This window comes from Coregonus lavaretus (genome assembly GCF_964263955.1).
Source record: "Coregonus lavaretus genome assembly, contig: SUPER_35_unloc_1, whole genome shotgun sequence".
Classification (NCBI taxonomy): Eukaryota; Metazoa; Chordata; class Actinopteri; order Salmoniformes; family Salmonidae; genus Coregonus; species Coregonus lavaretus.
In genome coordinates, this window is record NW_028167181.1 from 4,578,813 (window position 1) to 4,599,370 (window position 20,558).

At 45.1% G+C, this 20,558-nt stretch overlaps 2 protein-coding genes across 2 annotated transcripts in view; both read left to right on the forward strand.

Annotated features, from left to right (window-relative positions):
- gprin3b (GPRIN family member 3b) overlaps positions 1 to 20,558 on the forward strand; it is a 263,036-nt gene that overhangs the window by 32,747 nt on the left and 209,731 nt on the right. The window lies entirely within an intron of this gene.
- LOC311109965 (type II inositol 3,4-bisphosphate 4-phosphatase-like) overlaps positions 1 to 20,558 on the forward strand; it is a gene marked incomplete at its 5' end in the record, with an annotated part of 72,655 nt that overhangs the window by 12,413 nt on the left and 39,684 nt on the right. The window contains 3 exons of the mRNA XM_084188480.1: positions 2,674 to 2,778; positions 6,410 to 6,518; positions 17,052 to 17,235. Of these exons, the coding sequence (XP_084044606.1) occupies positions 2,674 to 2,778; positions 6,410 to 6,518; positions 17,052 to 17,235 (398 nt within the window). The remainder of the gene's footprint in view (positions 1 to 2,673; positions 2,779 to 6,409; positions 6,519 to 17,051; positions 17,236 to 20,558) is intronic.

A 20,558-nucleotide genomic window follows, 5' to 3' on the forward strand; every position in this document is an offset into this window, starting at 1 on the left:
CCACTTCTGGCCAGCCAGCTGTGTGTGTGGGTCAGTATCCTGGCTCCCTCCTGTCACGCAGACTGACCACCTGGGCAAACAGATGGGGATTTGATACAGCTAATTCGTCTAACCCGCACCGGTTGCTAGCTCGATTAGCCCCCGTCCCCAGTGCACACAGCTGACACAGTGACTGACCGGCAGCCCACTGAGCTGAAGTGACGGCAAGGCCCCCTGGCAGACTTTAGCATTAGCCGTAAGAGATCGCTCAACCTAGCACAGCTGGGAGAAGCCATAGGGCATGGTTAGCTAAATGCTATAGATGAATATGTGATGTCAGAAACAAGACTATAAAGATGGCTGCCAAACTAGAAGCTTTTGAAGGCTGGTGATACAGATATTAAACGAATGGCTGGATATAATTTGGGTATTTGGCCATCACACATGGTAAATGACTGAAACAGACTTGAACCCTAGCTAGCAACCCATGTAGGGCAAACATGTACAGTTAGTAATCTGGAGCCTGTATGGACATCTGTACGTAAGCAGCTGGAGGCCAGATGTGCTAGCAACAGGGTAGCATGTTGTAAGTGTAGCCCACTGGACGACGGCAGTTAAATGTTTCATGGGTGGTAGTGGGGACAGCACACTGACTCCTACACGTGTTAACACTCACTGGGTCCTCCTAACACTGGCTGGGGGAAATGGGATGTAAAAATATATCCACAGGGAAAAGCACAAGCAGGATATGTAAATAAATGAAAATACTAAGCATATAACTTTGATATCCTGTGTGTGCTTTTCCCTGTGGACATATTTTTACATTGACTCTTTTTGGAATTAGCAGCGCAAACATCTACTTGGAACAGTTTCTTATAGTCTTGACTGCAAGGACTTTTGTTTGAAATGGGATGTATACACTTGGACAGGATATGTGGGATAAGGGTGTTTATATTCCAACATTATCTCGACAAATGGGATGTATTTGCCTATCTGCTCAAATGGAATACACAGGACAAGGGTGTATGTATCCAGTCCTTATGTAGATACATCAACATGTTTTTTTTCCCAAGTTTGAATGTCTGATTGATTGTTTGAGTTGTGTGGAATTTCTCAAAGCTGGCAACACAGAGTTCTGATCGAATCGAGAGAAACCCCAATTAAACATTTTTGATGTGGAACTAATTTGGAAGAGAACTTCAAATGTTTGTTTGAGGAGAATCTGTTTTTCCCTCGTGTGTTTACCTGTTATTTCCTACCTTTATCTTGATTCACACAAATACCCTCCCCTTCAGCAAACACCGCAAAATGTCAGATAGCCTGCGTTATTTGACTGTTCTTAAAAGCTTAGCCCTATTTCAAAGAAAGTTTGCTGGCTCTATTTGCATATATAAGATTTACGCTACCGGCGTGGAGCGTCAGATTGTGTTTTTCAGCTTCAGCATAAGCCTGTGCTTTATCTTTTGGGGGTACATTTTTAATTGGAAGTTTGGTACAAAGCAAGTGGTGCAAAAGGGGATCAAATCCTACGCTTAGAGGATTAAACTGTACATTAGTGGATGCTTTGGAAGGCTTGATTGAAATTGAGCTGGTTTTGAAGTGCAGAGAAGTCTCTGATATCTGTGAAATGTCTTGCATTGGAAGGTAAACCCAGGCTTTAAAGTGATTATACAGTAGCTATACTTAACGTGTCTATTAGAAGATATAGGTGTTTGAGGTTTGCAGGTTTGTAATAGTTGTATTTTTAAAAGGTATATATATATATATTTCTGTCTGTGCTGGCATGTGGGGGTTGTCGCCCCATCTGGTCATAACTGGATCTACAAGCTCAGCCAGATCAGAAGCACAGGCTAGTAATGAACTGGGGTGAAATCATTAGTCCAAACAGTTGTAAACAGTTAAGTTTTGCAAAGAAAACAAGAGTTTCTATTGGACAAATTCAGGTAGGTCCCTCCCAGTTTCGTTCCGTTTAAGAAACGTTTTGCAACAGAATCGGCATAATGAATACACCCCTGGGTCCAGCTGAAACAGTTCTGTACTCAAGGGTGTGACTCCTTGTCATTATGTTGGACAGGATAAGGATCGGTGGCATTCAGCAGATAGGCTTCTGTGTTTGGCCTATGAGTTTGATAACATGATCTTGTAATCTATGACATTGGAGATGAAGAAGCTGGACTTTGATGCTTTCTGCATATTCTTAGTTACATGATGCAATGAAGCTTTAAAGTTGAGCTAATAGTGTCGATTTGAGAGAGACCACTAAGTGAACAGATGGGAAGGAGTGTAGGGTGTCACTGGGGTCTACTATGAGGGCTACTGCCTGACGTGGAAAGCCTCTTTCAATTATAAACATCATAATGCATAGTCACTTTACCCCTACCCACATGTACAAATGACCTGGACTAACCTGTACCCCCACACATTGACTCGGTACCGGTACCCCCTGTATATAGCCTCGTTATTGTTATTTTACTGTGTTACTATTATTTTATTTTACTTTAGTTTATTAAGTAAATATTTTCTTAACTCTATTTTCTTAATACTGCATTGTTGGTTTAGGGCTCGTAAGTAAGCATTTCACAGTAAGGTCTACACCTGTTGTATTCGGCGCATGTGACCAATCCGATTTGATTTGAGTTGATGTTTTACAACGTGTTCAATACTGACACATCTTTTCTTTGCTATCTTTTACAGGTCCGTCGTTCAAGCCGAGCTGCAGCAAGGCCCAGAGGTATCTAGAGTTCATCCCTATCAACCTGCACACCCAGAGAATGAGGGTGACGTGTCCTAGAAAAACAGGTATGTGTCCAAATTGAGGCATACGGGTTGTATTCATTAGGCACGAAAAACTGTTTGAAACAGGGAAGGACTAGCTTGTCCAATAAGAAATTGACATTTTCGTTTTCAGGGTTATGGTGTGTCCTAATGAATATAACCATGACTTCACTATTACAACTTCATGAGGTTTTTACATTACATTTTAGTCATTTAGCAGACGCTCTTATCCAGAGCGACTTACAGTTAGTGAGTGCATACATTTTTCATACTGGCCCCCCGTGGGAATCGAACCCACAACCCTGGCGTTGCAAGCGCCATGCTCTACCAACTGAGCTACAGGAGGCCCCCTATCACCGGTGCCCCCTATAGCCGTTACAATTCGAGTTCACGTCCTTTGCTCTACTTCTCCTCGTCAGGGCGCGGATCAGAGGCATCTGGGGTGCTGACAGGTGCACATTAACTCCGACAGACAGACAATGGTCTAATGAAGCCCTACGCGCTTGGCCCTGAGAGGGAATACACAGAGTAGACTGTCTTAGAGCTTCCATCTCCCCCTACAACCAACCCCAATACTCACCTCTCTGTAGTTCAGCCCTAGACTTGTCAAAATGCATTATGGCAGCTAACACACTTCTTCTACACGCTAGCTCTGGGATGCGCGCAGTAACCGCAAACACGCTAGCTCTTGGGGAACGCTCCTCAGTTTTGAGTTCTCTCACCGTCTGATTGATTGTAAAGTTGAAGGCTAGACAAGCCTTGACACAGATCTGGACTACTCAACACATCAGGGATGACATACAGGAAGGAGAACAAGGAGAATGGAGCTGTTAGCGAAACCATGACGACTGACTGTTCAAAAAGAAGGGTTAGTCAGAAGTCTACTACCCTTGAGAAAGAAGGAGAATGTGTTGAAAGTGAACGTTCCTGGTGGAGTTCAGCTTGGTCATTGAGTTATTTTGAGACTTGTTCTCTGCTGCCAAGTTTCATAAGACAGAATAGGTATTGAAACGCATGGTGACGTTTTCGTTTGGTGATAAAATGGCTTCCACATAGTCTAGTCTGGTCACTCCCTTGGGCAGTTGTGTTTTTTGGGTGAAAAACGATTCACTTTGCCATACTTTCCAAGAAAGCATGTGTTTAAACATCTGTCCATCGATGTAAATGACAAACACATCAATATTGTCCTTTCTATTAGTCACTTAGTTGTCTGTGCTTGTTAGGAATTATATTTCCTCTAGTTTGGTTTTTCTATCCTCCAAACAAACCAAACCATGCATAGCTTTTGCATTTGGATTTGCATTCCACTATTGATCATGTAGTGAAAGAATGAGAGAAGGTGATACTCGCGACTGGCTAGCGTGGGAGCACAGCATGATGAATCAGTCACGATTTATGGCATTGTTCGAATGACAGACCGTCTGTGGGCTATCACAGGGGTCAAACACACCTTATCTGTGGCAATCTCAATGAAGAGACATTCCCACAGAAGTCCTAGGGTCACTGAAGCCAGGAGAGGTGTAAAGACTGATGAAACTTGAATCGACTAAATGAATGTTACTGTGTGAATTAAATTGGCATGTTTGGATTGTTTCAAGAGTTCATAAAGAGCTATGAGTGTTGATATGTGTAATTGTACTGTAAGTGGTCTGGATTTATTGTTACAGAGAGACTGTTTTATTCTGTTAGTCGGACGGCGTGACTCAGTGTGCTCTTATCATACAGTGTTGAGGTGTGGTGATGCATGTCATAGTGGTGAATTTTCTATGCTGTTAAGACTTAGGATATTTTGTATTATTTTTATCGTAAAGAGTTCTGGTATGTATCATTTGCTAATTGTTTTCTTATTGCGTAACTGTAATAAATAGGATTACTTTTAAATGGATACGAACTGTATTCCTCACATTTCTGAGTAATATTCCTTGAATTATTATTTGCTGAAATGTCTAATGATAAATGTTATTCACAATATACATAGCACATGTGCTCGGTCTCTAACTATGCATCTCTGAGCTAAGGTTAACTCAATCATTTAATACTAAGACATTGATTGCAAGATATTATCTCCTTCTTCCTCAGCCTCTTAATAATTGCATAACGGTAAACCTAGACACATGCATTTTTTTGAATTCCGAGTGATGACGCAAGGCTCGCGACCTTGACTATACCCACTGGATATGACTGTGGGGCTATAGCATTCACATGATAAGGGAGTCAGATTGATGAATGCAGTTTATTATTATATTCATCATAATGTTTGGATAATTTCCACCAACCTACAATCATCCAGAGAAGAAAAACTACCTGGAGAAAACCAGCTTTATGAGCCCAAGAAAACCTTCATTTGTCTGGGAAACAGCTTGTCAGTTAGTCTCCTAAGTTACAGCACAAAACCCAACCACCCAACGCCTCCGCCTGCATGGCTTGGCAAAGCAGAGTAAGGAAACAGTGTTATAAACTCCATTTGGGCCATGTAAAAGGGACATTTTATCTCCTTTAAACAGGACATGGGAATGGGTTAAGTATGAATTATTCAAATGAATCTCGCCGGCCCCACAGTCAATTTCTCCTCCCAGGGAGAGGGAGACATATCTCCCGGCCGCCCCCCGTTCTCCAGTTGATTTATGGGGGGAGACGGAGGGGGACACACTAGGAAATCAGCTAGAGCAAATTGGCCCGTGTGAGTGACGTTTCGAGCTCACCATTGTATTTCATTGTGTCGCTGTATATTGTGAGGCAGTAGCCAATTAAAGGGAGCTGGAAAGTTTGAGAACCCAGGGGCCGAGCAGGGTGAGGTGGGGGACAAGGGGGGCCACGTGGGGCGACCATGGGATCATTAAGAAGGAAGCGTGGGGCGAGTGCCAACCAATACCCCCCCCCCCCCCCCAACCTTCGCACTCGGAGCAGCGCTGTCAGTAATTGCTGTCGAAGGGACTCCTCAAACAGGACTTTCTGTGGCGGCTGGCTGCTCTGCCGTCCCAGAGGCCATTCATTAGCTGACCTCCACCACACTAAACCACCACACTGGAGGATTCACACACACACATCATCACCACTTCTCCTCAGTCCACACTACTGTCAGACCTCATTGCACATTCCAAACAAAACCTTGAATGACTATCTTCCTGCATCACAGTTTTCCACCTTTCTTCTGAGGAAATAAATTAAGAAGAGGAGTCAAGACGGAGGGGAGGGAGGGAGGGAGGGAGGGAGGGAGGGAGGGAGGGAGAAAAAAACAGACATGAGACTTACACTACCAGTCAAAAGTTTGGACACACCTACTCATTCCAGGGTCTTTCTTTATTTTAACTATTTTCTACATTGTAGAATAATAGTGAAGACATCAAAGCTATGAAATCAAAATATATTTGAGATTTGAGATTCTTCAAAGTAGCTACCCTTTGCCTTGATGACAGCTTTGCACACGCTTGGCATTCTCTCAACCAGCTTCATGAGGTAGTCACCTGGAATGCTTTTCAATTTCAAGTCTCATGTCTCTTTTTCTCCCTCCCTCCCTCCCTCCCTCCCTCCCTCCCTCTTGATTTCCCTTCTTAATTTTCCCCTCCCTTCCTCCCCCCTTCCTTCATTTGGTGTATTGCACTGTACCACACAGTTCCCACTAACCCCAGGCGGGAACACCTTCTTGCCTCCCCAGATGCGTTCTATGACGTGATCACGGTGGGGGCTCCAGCGGCCCACTTCCAGGGCTTTAAGGGCGGAGGTCTTCAGCGGCTACTGAGCAGACATGAGGCAGAGAAGAAGAGGTGAGACAGCCTCATTATACAACACGTAGCATGCAGCAGAGACAGGGCTGCCTTGGAAAAGAGATTCATACCCCAATGGAACTCTCCTGGTTAAATAAAGCATTCAATTGTCTTTTTCCGAAAAGGCACCGTATTCCATGCGTAGTACACTACTTTTGGTCTGGGTATATGGTGCCATTTTGGATTGGCCCACTTTAGTGTGGAAAGGAACAGTATAGAGGGAGACTAACAGAGAAGAATGGATGGAAGTCGGTCTCTGACTGGATTTCATAAAAGGCTTGTTCTGCTAACGACAGATGAATGTAGCGTGGCCAGCATTGGTAGTGACAGATGAATTTGGTCCTGACATCTGGATTTGATTTGTGCAAGTAGGGCTAGGCTACACAGTACTGTTAGTGACAGCTGAGCTGGGAGGTTTGACTCAATTGGGAACTGCACTGTCTGCCACTGACAGCTATATTTGACTGGAGGGGCGTGGGCCCTAATGCCAATGAGAGTGACTATTGACTGACTCAGGGTTTTTGTATTTACTCACCGGCTTCTCTCTCTGTGCAGTTGCCATTTTGGATCTTCCTGGTCCCTTTGCAATAACCCTGAGTCGTCCCTCTTGACACTCCGAGAGACTATGATTGAATTGTGTCTGTTTGATTCAATTACCTAGCGTCCATCCCGGGGCTGTGGCTGTGTGTATGGTGTAGAGTCTCTCTCTCTGACAGAGAAGACATGTCTAATTAGTATGTTCCCATCGAGCGGGGCCGTCACAGGCCTGACAAACACCTCTAGGGGGGGTTATATAGTGATGTAGATGAACTGAGAACAGTGACAGTACAGTAACAGTCCCATCCCCCATAGCTATTCATAAAGCATCTCAGAGTAGAAGTACTGATCTAGGATCAGGCCCTCCCCCGTCCATTTAATCTTATTCAATATTGTGTAAAATGCTAAACTGATCCTAGATCAGCACTCCCACTCTGAGACGTTTTAAGACTACAGCTAGGCCCTGGGGTCGTTAATCAAGATGGCCGTCTTATCGTCCTCTATCTGAGATCAGCATTTTGTATCTTGTCGCCGTTTGCCCTTCCGACGCTGTAAGATGGAGGGGGGTTGTCATGGGTTCAGCGTGTGGCCACTTGAGTGATGCCTGAGGAAATGAGAGGTGATTTTCCCCAAAGCTTCTCAGTCGAGTGCCGAGTCATTACGGACCATGTCAGAGCCAATTAGTTACACTGAGTTTAGAGCTCAACAAAGAAGAGGGGAAGAGGAGATAGAGTGAAAGAAAGAGAGAGAAAGAGATAGAAAGGAAGTTTGAAGAAAAATAAGTTGGAGTACATTTTTTTACGCTCAACTGCACAAGCGAATTTGCCCAGGAGTCAACGTTTATCTGCTAGCGTACACTATGATAAGAGTTAGAATATTTTGGAATGAAGGGAGTCCTCCGAAGTAAAATCAATTTCTTTGAATGAGAGATTAGACTGTGCAGGAAGGAGTACCCCAGGATACTTTTTGGTCTCATATTGGACTTAGCTAATGACTCACTGTAGCTTACATTTTCCAATTTTCCACCTGGCTAACCGAGGAACGGCCCTCTGCCAAGCCACATCCCATGTCTGACCCGGAATCCAGTCATTTGTCAGTCATTTCCCTGAAATGGGAATAAATGGGATTTCATCCTCTCTATGATTATCTTGGATTTGCTTCTATTTGCCTCGTTGCAGAGTTGCATGTTTTCTTTCAATGGGGAAAAATCAATTTCTGTGCCTTAATTTGCATGTTATGCCACGGTGGACATTTTTATTTTGACTCGAGCGTATCTGCCAAGAGGTGCTCTTCAATGTGCTTTTGAAGACCGTGTTTTCTGTTTTGAAATAAATTGAAATGAAGTCATATGTTATCAAAATAGATGGCGAGGTTAGACCTAATCTGTAGACACACACACAGACAGACACCCTGCCTTTGAACAAGAGCCTTTTGTAATTGTCTTTGATTAAAGGAAACAATAGGCTAGATGTGAGACTTGACTATTCAATGACATATAAATGAATCAAAGGGAGGAGAGGAAAACTGGGGGATGAGGAAAAAATGAAAAACGCTGAGGTTTAACCAGGAGGGCAAAAAAAGAGCCAACCGTCCCCCGGACACCGGGGGGGGGGGGGAGTGGAGAGGGAGGGCGAGTGGAGAGGGAGGGAGGAATAAGGGAGGGAGGGAGGGAGGGAGGGAGGGAGGGAGGGAGGGAGGGAGGGAGGGAGGAAAGGGAGGGAGGGAGGGGTGGAGAGGGAGCGACAGTGAAGAGAGAGAGTGGGTAGGGAAGGAAGAGGGGAGAGAAGAAGGGGAGAGTGCGAAAGAGAGGGAGGCGAGAGAGGGGGAGAGAGAGAGGGATGGGAGCCTTGGCGGTATACCTACAGTATTCAACAGCCAGAGCCAGGGACGTCTTCTTAGGATGGGGCGGGAAAGGAAGTTAAATCGACAGCAGCACTTAGGGCCCCTTCAGTATCCTACAAAGCTATTTACATACAGGGCAGGTGCATTTAGCTTTCATTAATGCATGCCTTCCACCCAAATGGCTGTTGTAAAAGTCCCAGATTTTTTTTATTCCTTTTTAATTGAACCCTGTAGACATTGCAGACTAATCTTTATTTAACAAGCCCCTCCTTTGAATCATTCAGCTTTTTGTACAATGATAAGATACTCTTACTTTGGATGGAGCCCAGGTTTATTTAATGTGGCTCATCAGGTTCTGTGGGGGAACGCTTGAAGCACTTCTTGTTTTTATACAGTACTCTCTCTCGCGCTCTCTCTCTCTCCCATTGTGGGTGTGTGTGCATGTGTGCGTGTCTGCGTGTGTGCGTGTGTGCGTGTGTGTGTGTGTGTGTGTGTGTGTGTACACGCACTGGGCCCCAGCATAAGGGTTCCCCCTGCTTTTGAGGTCAGGTGTGGTGTTTGTGTCTGTCTGTCTGTCTGTGTGTGTGCGTGTGTGTGTGTGTGCAAGCTGTGCTGTGTCGCTCCTCGCTGTACGCGCCGCCGAACCTCTGGCCTTTGTTGTCGGGGCCCGTCTGCTCAGGCATCACTGCCTAATGCTCATTTTGGGGTGAGGGGGGGGGGGGCAGTAGCAGCCACAGCAGGGACCGTTTGGTTCAGGCTACAGAGCACACCTAATAGAGTCCCCTGGGATGTTAAGGTTTCACTTCACTTGCAAAACTCTGTCCAACTAAATAGGGACTGTGTGTGTGTGTGTGGATAAATGAATGAATGAATGACATTTTATTTTCGTGTCAAATCACCAGTTGGCAACCCATCCCTTACGGGATTAATTGACACATAAACAAACATTACAATAATTCACTGTGATAATTCAGTGATCATTTTTCTTCCGGTGCGTGTGTACGAGCGTGCGTCCGTGCGTGCGTCTCCAAACACAAGCTGGTCTGAGGTCAGTTATTCCCAGTCAGTTAGTTAAACAGACAGATGTCTATTGGTTTCAAAGAGAGGACCTTGGAAGTTGCATCTTAGAACCAGTAGAGAACTGATTAACACTATCTTGTTCAAACACAGTCTGTTCTGGCATCAGGCTGTCTGTCTGTGTAATGGAGAAGGACAGTAGCTCTGGTTAGCTCTGTGCATTTAATTTCATATTTCTATGCTCCAGTCCTCCTATATGATAGTGTGGGCTTTGGCAGTAGCCCTGGTCCGATCTACAGTAAGGACTGGTCTGAAATCAGTGCCTAGTCCCATGACAGAGTGGCCGTTGGTCCTGGTCTGATTTGAGAAACTGTTCTAAGATCAGTTGCTATCCAGCACTGTCTTACGACAGACTGGGCTTTGGCAGGGACCTGAGGAACCAATGGACACCATATTGTTCAAACACAGGCTGTTCTGGAATCAGTCTGGTGCAGGCTGTATGTCCGTTTGATGGAGGAGGACTTTGACAGTAGCCCTATTAACTGGTCTGCGATCAGTTGCATTCCAGCCTTGTCTCAGTGTCTCTATGACTGAGTGGGTTTTGGCAATGGCATTGGTCTGGTCAGGTCGATGCTGGTCTAAGATCAGTTGCTATCCAGTTCTCTCACTTTTGACAGAGTGGGCTTTGGCAGTAACCAGACTGGTCTAGGATCAGTTGCTATTCTCCCCTCTCACATATGACAGAGTGGGCTTTGGCAGTGACCAGACTGGTCTAGAATCAGTTGCTTTACAGCGCCAGGCGTGCCTGTGTCTCAATGACAGAGTGTGTTTTGGCAGTGGCCCGGGGAGGCTGTGGGCCTCAGTCCTGCCGTCCTCCGATGCAGCGTTCTGCTCCTGCTGGCTGTCAACAGCAGGCCTGGAAGCTCTTCATTCATTTCCTTCCCCACTATTAATTAGCCATGAGCCGGAGACACGGGCTTAATTAGAGAAGAGAGGCTGCTTCTTCTTCTCCTCCTTTTTCTCTTTCTCTCTCTTCCTCTCATTACTGTCATAACCAATTCCCATAGATCATTTAGGAACATCAAGGGAGGACGTTTTGCTAGACTGCTTAATGTTTGCTAGTTTTAGTAATTCCTCCTAATAGGTAGGTCTAGAGTGGGAGGGTGTAGGCTCCAGGGTGGGGAGTGAGGTGTGGGATAGCTAGCCCACTAGGGAGGCTGTGTCTGGGGAGAGTCAGGTCGATAAAGACCCCCCCTTCTGGGAGGTACTGGTTCTCTCAGATGTAACCTACCGGAGATAGGAGATAATCTGCAGAGTAATAACGTGTATACAAACAGGTGTTTTACATTTAACTAGCTAGCTTGTGGCTAAGCAAATTGCCAGTAAACGCTAAGAAACACAGCCAAAACATGTGGCTTCTTGATTAAACACCTAACAACAAATTCCTCTATCGTTGTAAACGAGGATATACCAGGTCAGGTGTCCATTTTAAAGCTTTTCCCTTAACCAGCAGGGTTTCTGTTCTCTTCACTTTGCTTGTCAGCGGCTATCTTGGCTTTGGTGGAAGCTAGCTAGCTTATTGGACTGACAGGTCATCCTGATGAGGAATGTATGGTTTCCCTCTGATATCCAGCTCCAGTGTGGATCAATACTCTCCTGTGGCATCAGATGGTAGGGACCATGTGTAAACACTGATTATCCACTGCACAGGATCCCTAATGGCTGGATTTGTACTTATGAGTCAACAGTGTTGTTATCCAGCTGGAGCTAACCTATGAGTCTCTCTCGCTCTCTGTCTGTCTGTCTCTCTCTCTCCCTCACTCACTCAGACAATGTAGTTTTTCCGGCGGTGTTCTGTTTTATTTATCTTCTTCCTTTTGTACCCTCCTGCATAATGTGGTAATAAGAACTCCAACTCAAAGAGAATGCCCAAGTTTTGATGAACTTACTTACGTAAGTTATCATTCAAACAAATGTTGGATTTTCCCCTAGTATTCCCTAGCAACTTCCCTAGTATTGACTATAGGCTAGGCTACGCTGTAGCGAAGGGAAAAGATGGTACTGGATCATGTAAGAGGCCAGGTGGATCTTATAAGAGGCCGAAGTCTGATTGTCTTTGGGCTGCATCAGGTGGCATATCTCCAGAGAGCTCATTAGCCATAATGACAAGGACAGGGTTTGTTAGCGCTAACCAGTCGGATGCTACATTGGCAGCAGCTAGCTAGCCCCCAGTACACCTGAAGTAATAAAGGTCCCCAGGTTTTGGCACTGTACTGATGAAGCAGGTAGGGGATGTGTCATAGAGGATTGCTTTGAGGACTCTTTCTTTTCTACTATCTCTCTCTCTCTCTCGCTCTCGCTCTTTCCCTCGCTCTCTCTCTCTCTCTCGCTCTCTCTCTCTCTCTCTCAAGACACTCACTCTTTCAGTCTTCAGTCAAGTATGCTTTGGAATCTGGCTCCAGGGTCTGGCCTACATACAGGCTGTTCAGAGCTGAATCTAAACTAGCTGGGAGGGTTGCAAATGACTGCTTCAAACCACTGCCTCGTTAACGCACACGCTTGGTCTGATGGCAGGAAGTCACTGTGGAGAACTCAATGAAAGTCATTGAAACTTTACTTGAGGTGAACGTTTGATTGGGACTGATGTGCCCTGAATCTATGAACTGACAAAACTCGTTTCATCAGAGGGTGAAACGCTTCCCTAGAAATGAAAAAATGATTAATTATTCGTAATATTATACTTTTTATCTGGCTGCAGATATTAATTAGGTGGTTTTAGATTGAAGCGTTGGAAAGCATTGATCTATGATACAGTTTCAGGCAACTAGAGCAGCTTAATTTAACTTACTGTATCCAGACTGTACCACACACTGTATTGTGGTGGTAATGAATACAACTAGAAAAGGTTTACCAGTGGACTATTTGTGATTATCCTATTATTTAGACTCCAAGCCGATCCATAGTCATTACTGTTCTGCCAACCAGTGGTGGAAAAAGTACCCAATTATCATACTTAAGTAAAAGTATACAGTGGGGAGAACAAGTATTTGATACACTGCCGATTTTGCAGGTTTTCCTACTTACAAAGCATGTAGAGGTCTGTAATTTTTATCATAGGTACACTTCAACTGTGAGAGACGGAATCTAAAACAAAAATCCAGAAAATCACATTGTATGATTTTTAAGTAATGAATTTACATTTTATTGCATGACATAAGTATTTGATCACCTACCAACCAGTAAGAATTCCGGCTCTCACAGACCTGTTAGTTTTTCTTTAAGAAGTCCTCCTGTTCTCCACTCATTACCTGTATTAACTGCACCTGTTGAACTTGTTACCTGTATAAAAGACACCTGTCCACACACACTCAATCAAACAGACTCCAACCTCTCCACAATGGCCAAGACCAGAGAGCTGTGTAAGGACATCAGGGATAAAATTGTAGACCTGCACAAGGCTGGGATGGGCTACAGGACAATAGGCAAGCAGCTTGGTGAGAAGGCAACAACTGTTGGCGCAATTATTAGAAAATGGAAGAAGTTCAAGATGACGGTCAATCACCCTCGGTCTGGGGCTCCATGCAAGATCTCACCTCGTGGGGCATCAATGATCATGAGGAAGGTGAGGGATCAGCCCAGAACTACACGGCAGCACCTGGTCAATGACCTGAAGAGAGCTGGGACCACAGTCTCAAAGAAAACCATTAGTAACACACTACGCCGTCATGGATTAAAATCCTGCAGCGCACGCAAGGTCCCCCTGCTCAAGCCAGCGCATGTCCAGGCCCGTCTGAAGTTTGCCAATGACCATCTGGATGATCCAGAGGAGGAATGGGAGAAGGTCATGTGGTCTGATGAGACAAAAATATAGCTTTTTGGTCTAAACTCCACTCGCCGTGTTTGGAGGAAGAAGAAGGATGAGTACAACCCCAAGAACACCATCCCAACTGCAAAGGGGACAGGACGACTGCACCGTATTGAGGGGAGGATGGATGGGGTCATGTATCGCGAGATCTTGGCCAACAACCTCCTTCCCTCAGTAAGAGCATTGAAGATGGGTCGTGGCTGGGTCTTCCAGCATGACAACGACCCGAAACACACAGCCAGGGCATCTAAGGAGTGGCTCCGTAAGAAGCATCTCAAGGTCCTGGAGTGGCCTAGCCAGTCTCCAGACCTGAACCCAATAGAAACTCTTTGGAGGGAGCTGAAAGTCCGTATTGCCCAGCGACAGCCCCGAAACCTGAAGGATCTGGAGAAGGTCTGTATGGAGGAGTGGGCCAAAATCCCTGCTGCAGTGTGTGCAAACCTGGTCAAGACCTACAGGAAACGTATGATCTCTGTAATTGCAAACAAAGGTTTCTGTACCAAATATTAAGTTCTGCTTTTCTGATGTGTCAAATCAGTAAAAGTCTTGCAATAAAATGCAAATTAATTACTTAAAAATCATACAATGTGATTTTCTGTATTTTTGTTTTAGATTCCGTCTCTCACAGTTGAAGTGTACCTATGATAAAAAATTACAGACCTCTACATGCTTTGTAAGTAGGAAAACCTGCAAAATCGGCAGTGTATTAAATACTTGTTCTCCCCACTGTATGTACCTTAATAGAAAGTTACTAAAAGTAAAAGTGAAAGTCAGTCAGTAAAATAGTACTTGAGTAAAAGTCTAAAAGTATTTTGTTTTAAATATACTTGAGTATCAAAAGTAAAAGTATAAATCATTTAAAATTCCTATTATTTAGCAAAGCAGACGGCACAATTGTCTTGTTTTTAACATTTTCGGATAGCAAGGGGCACACTCCAACACTCAGACAATATTTACAAAAGATGCATTTGTGTTTAGTGAATCCGCCAGACCAGAGGCAGTAGGGCAGTAGGCAGACATGTTCTCTTGATAAGTGCGTGAATTTTACTATTTTCCTGTCCTGCTAAGCATTCAAAATGTACTTTTGGTTGTCAGGGAAAATGTATGGAGTAAAAAGTACAATATTTTCTTTAGGAATGTAGTGAAGTAAAAGTAAAAGTTGTCAAAAATATAAATAGTAAAGTAAAGTACAGATACCCCCAAAAACTACTTAAGTAGTACTTTAAATTATTTTTACTTAAGTACTTAACACCAATGCTGCTTACTAATGACGTAGAGGAACATGTCATGGATTGGCTATTGATTGGAGGCAGAATGAGCTGAAATGAATCTGTTCCTGCAGATGGTTTGCAATATGCCTGGACATTTGATCTAAATAACTCCCAGGCCCAGGCTCTGTCTGCAGTATCATTGATCCATCTCCTCCGTTTCTCAGTTCTCGCTCTCTATGGTCAAGTTAAAGGGTAAAATATAGTTCTATGGTGAACATGTCTGAGTATGTAAAATAGTTGAATACAGTGGGGGAAAAAAGTATTTAGTCAGCCACCAATTGTGCAAGTTCTCCCACTTAAAAAGATGAGAGAGGCCTGTAATTTTCATCATAGGTACACGTCAACTATGACAGACAAATGGAGGAAAAAAAATCCGGAAAATCACATTGTAGGATTTTTAATGAATTTATTTGCAAATTATGGTGGAAAATAAGTATTTGGTCACCTATAAACAAGCAAGATTTCTTGCTCTCACAGACCTGTAACTTCTTCTTTAAGAGGCTCCTCTGTCCTCCACTCGTTACCTGTATTAATGGCACCTGTTTGAACTTGTTATCAGTATAAAAGACACCTGTCCACAAACTCAAACAGTCACACTCCATACTCCACTATGGCCAAGACCAAAGAGCTGTCAAAGGACACCAGAAACAAAATTGTAGACCTGCACCAGGCTGGGAAGACTGAATCTGCAATAGGTAAGCAGCTTGGTTTGAAGAAATCAACTGTGGGAGCAATTATTAGGAAATGGAAGACGTACAAGACCACTGATAATCTCCCTTGATCTGGGGCTCCACGCAAGATCTCACCCCATGGGGTCAAAATGATCACAAGAACGGTGAGGAAAAATCCCAGAACCACACGGGGGGACCTAGTGAATGACCTGCAGAGAGCTGGGACCAAAGTAACAAAGCCTACCATCAGTAACACAGTACGCCGCCAGGGACTCAAATCCTGTGTCCCCCTGCTGAAGCCAGTACATGTCCAGGCCCGTCTGAAGTTTGCTAGAGTGCATTTGGATGATCCAGAAGAGGATTGGGAGAATGTCATATGGTCAGATGAAACCAAAATATAACTTTTTGGTAAAAACTCAACTTGTCGTGTTTGGAGGACAAAGAATGCTGAGTTGCATCCAAAGAACACCATACCTACTATGAAGCATGGGGGTGGAAACATCATGCTTTGGGGCTGTTTTTCTGCAAAGGGACCAGGACGACTGATCCGTGTAAAGGAAAGAATGAATGGGGCCATGTATCGTGAGATTTTGAGTGAAAACCTCCTTCCATCAGCAAGGGCATTGCAGATGAAACGTGGCTGGGTCTTTCAGCATGACAATGATCCCAAACACACCGCCCGGGCAACGAAGGAGTGGCTTCGTAAGATGCATTCAAGGTCCTGGAGTGGCCTAGCCAGTCTCCAGATCTCAACCCCATAGAAAATCTTTGGAGGGAGTTGAAAGTCCGTGTTGCCCAGTGACAGCCCCAAAACATCACTGCTCTAGAGGAGATCTGCATGGAGGAATGGGCCAAAATACCAGCAACAGTGTGTGAAAACCTTGTGAAGACTTACAGAAAACGTTTGACCTGTGTCATTGCCAACAAAGGGTATATAACAAAGTATTGAGAAACTTTTGTTATTGACCAAATACTTATTTTCCACCATAATTTGCAAATAAATTCATAAAAAATCCTACAATGTGATTTTCTGGATTTTTTTTCCTCATTTTGTCTGTCATAGTTGACGTGTACCTATGGTGAAAATTACAGGCCTCTCTCATCTTTTTAAGTGGGAGAACTTGCACAATTGGTGGCTGACTAAATACTTTTTTTCCCCACTGTATGTTTAATACTGCTGAAACTAGCTGGATTCAAACAGTAAAATGTAACCGCATGCAATAAACAGTAAAACCTCTTGAGTTTCTTATCAGTTTTTATTCACACTGCTGTTTACAATCCTCTAAAATCTCAAACCTTTTCTTTTCTCCTCTCTCTATCACCTCTTCAGTTTCAGCACAGCGTACCAGTGTATTTATTACTCCCCGGAGCACACAGCCAAGGCCCAGGAGGTGCTGCACAGTGTGGGCCAGCTCCAGCCTCTCATCTCTGGCCTGGCAGACCAGCTGCTTCAGGCTGCCCAGCAGCACTCCATGGCTGGGCTGAGGGAGGCACTCAAGACCCTGGCTGGAAAGGTGAGTAGGCCTCAACCACCAGAACCCCACCATTTAGCTCCAAGCCTGGGGTGGGGGTGCTGCTTAGTGCCCCTGGCTGGAACTCTAGCCACACACAGGTCGCCAACCACCACCACAATCTACCCTCTCTGTCCATGTTCCTTTCCCCCACGATGGAGCTCCAAGGTACGGGTAGAAGTGCTAAGCTTAACTTCTGGATCTGTAGCCCCACCACCACCCCCTCTGTCCCTGTTCCTGGAGCTCCAGGCTGGGTTAGAGGTGCTGGAGGTCCTGGGCTGAATGCCACCATCTGGATGTGTGTAGCCCCACAGGGGAGACAATTTTAGAGCTCTTCTCTCCTGCTGTGCTAGTGTGTTACGAGGCAAGGTGAAGCCTGGGAGGTGAAGCCAGGGAGGTGAAGCCTGGGAGGTGAAGCCTGGGAGGTGAAGCCTGGGAGGTGAAGCCTGGGGGGTGAAGCCTGGTAGGTGAAGCCTGGTAGGTGAAGCCTGGGAGGTGAAGCCTGGGGGGTGAAGCCTGGGAGGTGAAGCCTGGGAGGTGAAGCCTGGTAGGTGAAGCCTGGGAGGTGAAGCCTGGGAGGTGAAGCCTGGGGGGTGAAGCCTGGGAGGTGAAGCCTGGGAGGTGAAGCCTGGGAGGTGAAGCCTGGGAGGTGAAGCCTGGGGGGTGAAGCCTGGGAGGTGAAGCCTGTGGGGTGAAGCCTGGGAGGTGAAGCCTGGGGGGTGAAGCCTGGGAGGTGAAGCCTGGGGGGTGAAGCCTGGGAGGTGAAGCCTGGGGGGTGAAGCCTGGGAGGTGAAGCCTGGGAGGTGAAGCCTGGGAGGTGAAGCCTGGGGGGTGAAGCCTGGGAGGTGAGCTATCAGGGGGATTAAAACTGGTGCTATTTGTAGAAAATCTCCTTTACAGTGACTCTGAGTGTGTTTTGCCTCAGAGATGATTGTTTATACTGTATTTTGCTTAATATATTTGGCTGCAGCAAGTGTATTTTAATGACCTGAAGTTGCGCTTCAAGCATCTGTCACCTACTACAAAACATCTAGCTCTAGGGTGAGACAAAGGTTGCATAGCTGGCGTTAGGAGAACATTAGCAGAACATTATGTTGATGCGTCATTGGCTGTAGGTAATTGACATCTGCTGGGTTAAGCCCGACCACCCGAGCGCAGTGAAATGGTTAAACACACACACACACACCCCACACACACACACCTCTCGTCATACCCACTGTCCATAACTCATCATTAAAACGCCAAAGCCAACAAAAGTGAATTGCGAGTCGACGAGCGCAGAGTTTTATGGCCAAGACACTTGGTGTTTTATCCGTGTAATTAATGAATTACAGCTGGTGCTGTCAGATTTGCAATCTGCTGCAGTGAATGAGTGAGAGATTGTTTTTGCCATAGTGGAGTAGAGCCCAATCAGACAGCTTAATTGGTACATTCTCTCTGTCACCGCTTCCCCTCATCCTTGATTAGACACGCAGACAGCCTGGTCAGCACCGGCCATGATCCCCTGATTGGAACTTCAAACTTTGTGTGTCTCTGTCTCGGTGGTTGGGTGTTTGTAGGTGGGTGGTGTGTGTGTTGTGTGTGGCGGGCGGAGTGAGGGAGGCTTATGGTAGGGTGTGTATGGGGAAAGGTATAGTTGGATGGGGAGTTCGATTGATGGTTGTCCGTTGGATAGTTGTTCATGTCATATGTGTGAGTAGTCTGTCATAGAATGTGGGTTTGCACATTTGCTTGTAGTGCTGTGTTGTGTTCAGCAGCACTTTGCCCTAAGTAGTTCATCTATCATTTATTGAAAATCCACAGTCCGCCTAGCAACACCACACACTCAGCCCCACAATTTTCACCATATAAGTACGATCCTGGATCATTGAAATGATCTACCCATAGCATTTCCACAGAAACTCTCAAAACACACACTCACACACTGTCACGGTTTCGGCCGAGGTGGCTCCTCCTCCTTGTTCGGCAGGCTTCGGCGGTCGTCGTCTCCGGAGTACTAGCTGCCACCGTTCTTTGTTTTCGATGTTTGTTTGGTTTGGTCTGTTTGGTACACCTGTTCTTGTTTAGTGTTGATTATGTGTCCTATACGTTCTCGTTGTTTCTGTCATGTGTTGTGTGTAATTGTTTTCACCTGTCTGTTGGTGCTGTTCATTTTTGGCCAGTCGTTAGTGTGTACCGTCGCACTGTTGTTTTCGTGCGCAGTCGGTTTTGGTGTTTTACGCACTGTTGCGTAGTGTTCGCCTCCGGGTTGGTTTAGACCCGTTTGTTATTTTTGTCTTTTCAAGTAAAGACTGGTTTGACTTAGCTCCTGTGTCCTGCACTTGATTCCACACCACATCCGCATCAGATACCCTGACACACACAGACATACACACAGCCATGCTGGCTCCCTGGGTTGGTGTGAGTCCACTGTCCAGACAGATGGCTGTGGAGCTTCGGTCCATAAGGAGCGAGAGAGAGAGTGGGAGGGTGGCGGAGCCCTAATGAAAGCACCGAGAGGTTTGATCCACAGTCAAGTTACTCACCAAGGACAGCTCCCACTGCCAACGTCTCACACAGGGTCTCACACACAGAGACTTCACCTTCAGAGAGTCTGGGAGAGAGATGAGCAGTGGGGGGAGGCGTTAGCCTGGGATCCAAACTGATTATTGCTCTGTGTCACCATTTTCAGCTTGGAATCCAGGCTATGGAGGAGTGTTGTCACTGGGTCGGGTGGATGCTGTGACTCCCCTTAGGGTAATGGATTAAGGGGTGAGTTTAAAACAGAAAAGTAACACTATGAAACAAAAAAAGAGAACTGCGATCTACGGGTTCTCAGGCGCTATGTTATTACTACTACTGCTGCTATTGGTGGAGATGATGATGACGATGATGATGATGATCAGTGAGAGAACAATGCATCAATTCATCTCCTGCCTTCAGGGAACTGATGCTTATATCCAAAAGCGCATAATTCCTATAATTATTATTATTAGTAGTAGTAGTAGTAGTAATAATAATAATAATAATAATAATAATAATAATAGTATTATATTCTATGCATTACTATAGTAAAAGAGGATGTGCCTTCTTTGGGCAGAAAGCTTGTCCTGTGTTAAATGACATTGGATACGGCGTTCCTGCCAGGCTTGGCTATGAGGGTCATTTACACTTCTCCCAGTCTACAGACATGCTATATCTAGCACTTTCCATTCAACATCTTTCTCCTCACTGTACATGTTTCTCCTTTAATAAAGTAGGAAGTACCATACATAGGGTTGCAAATGGAGGGTATATTACTGGAAAATGTCTAAGTGTATCAGTAAACTACCAGAATTTTGGTAGCT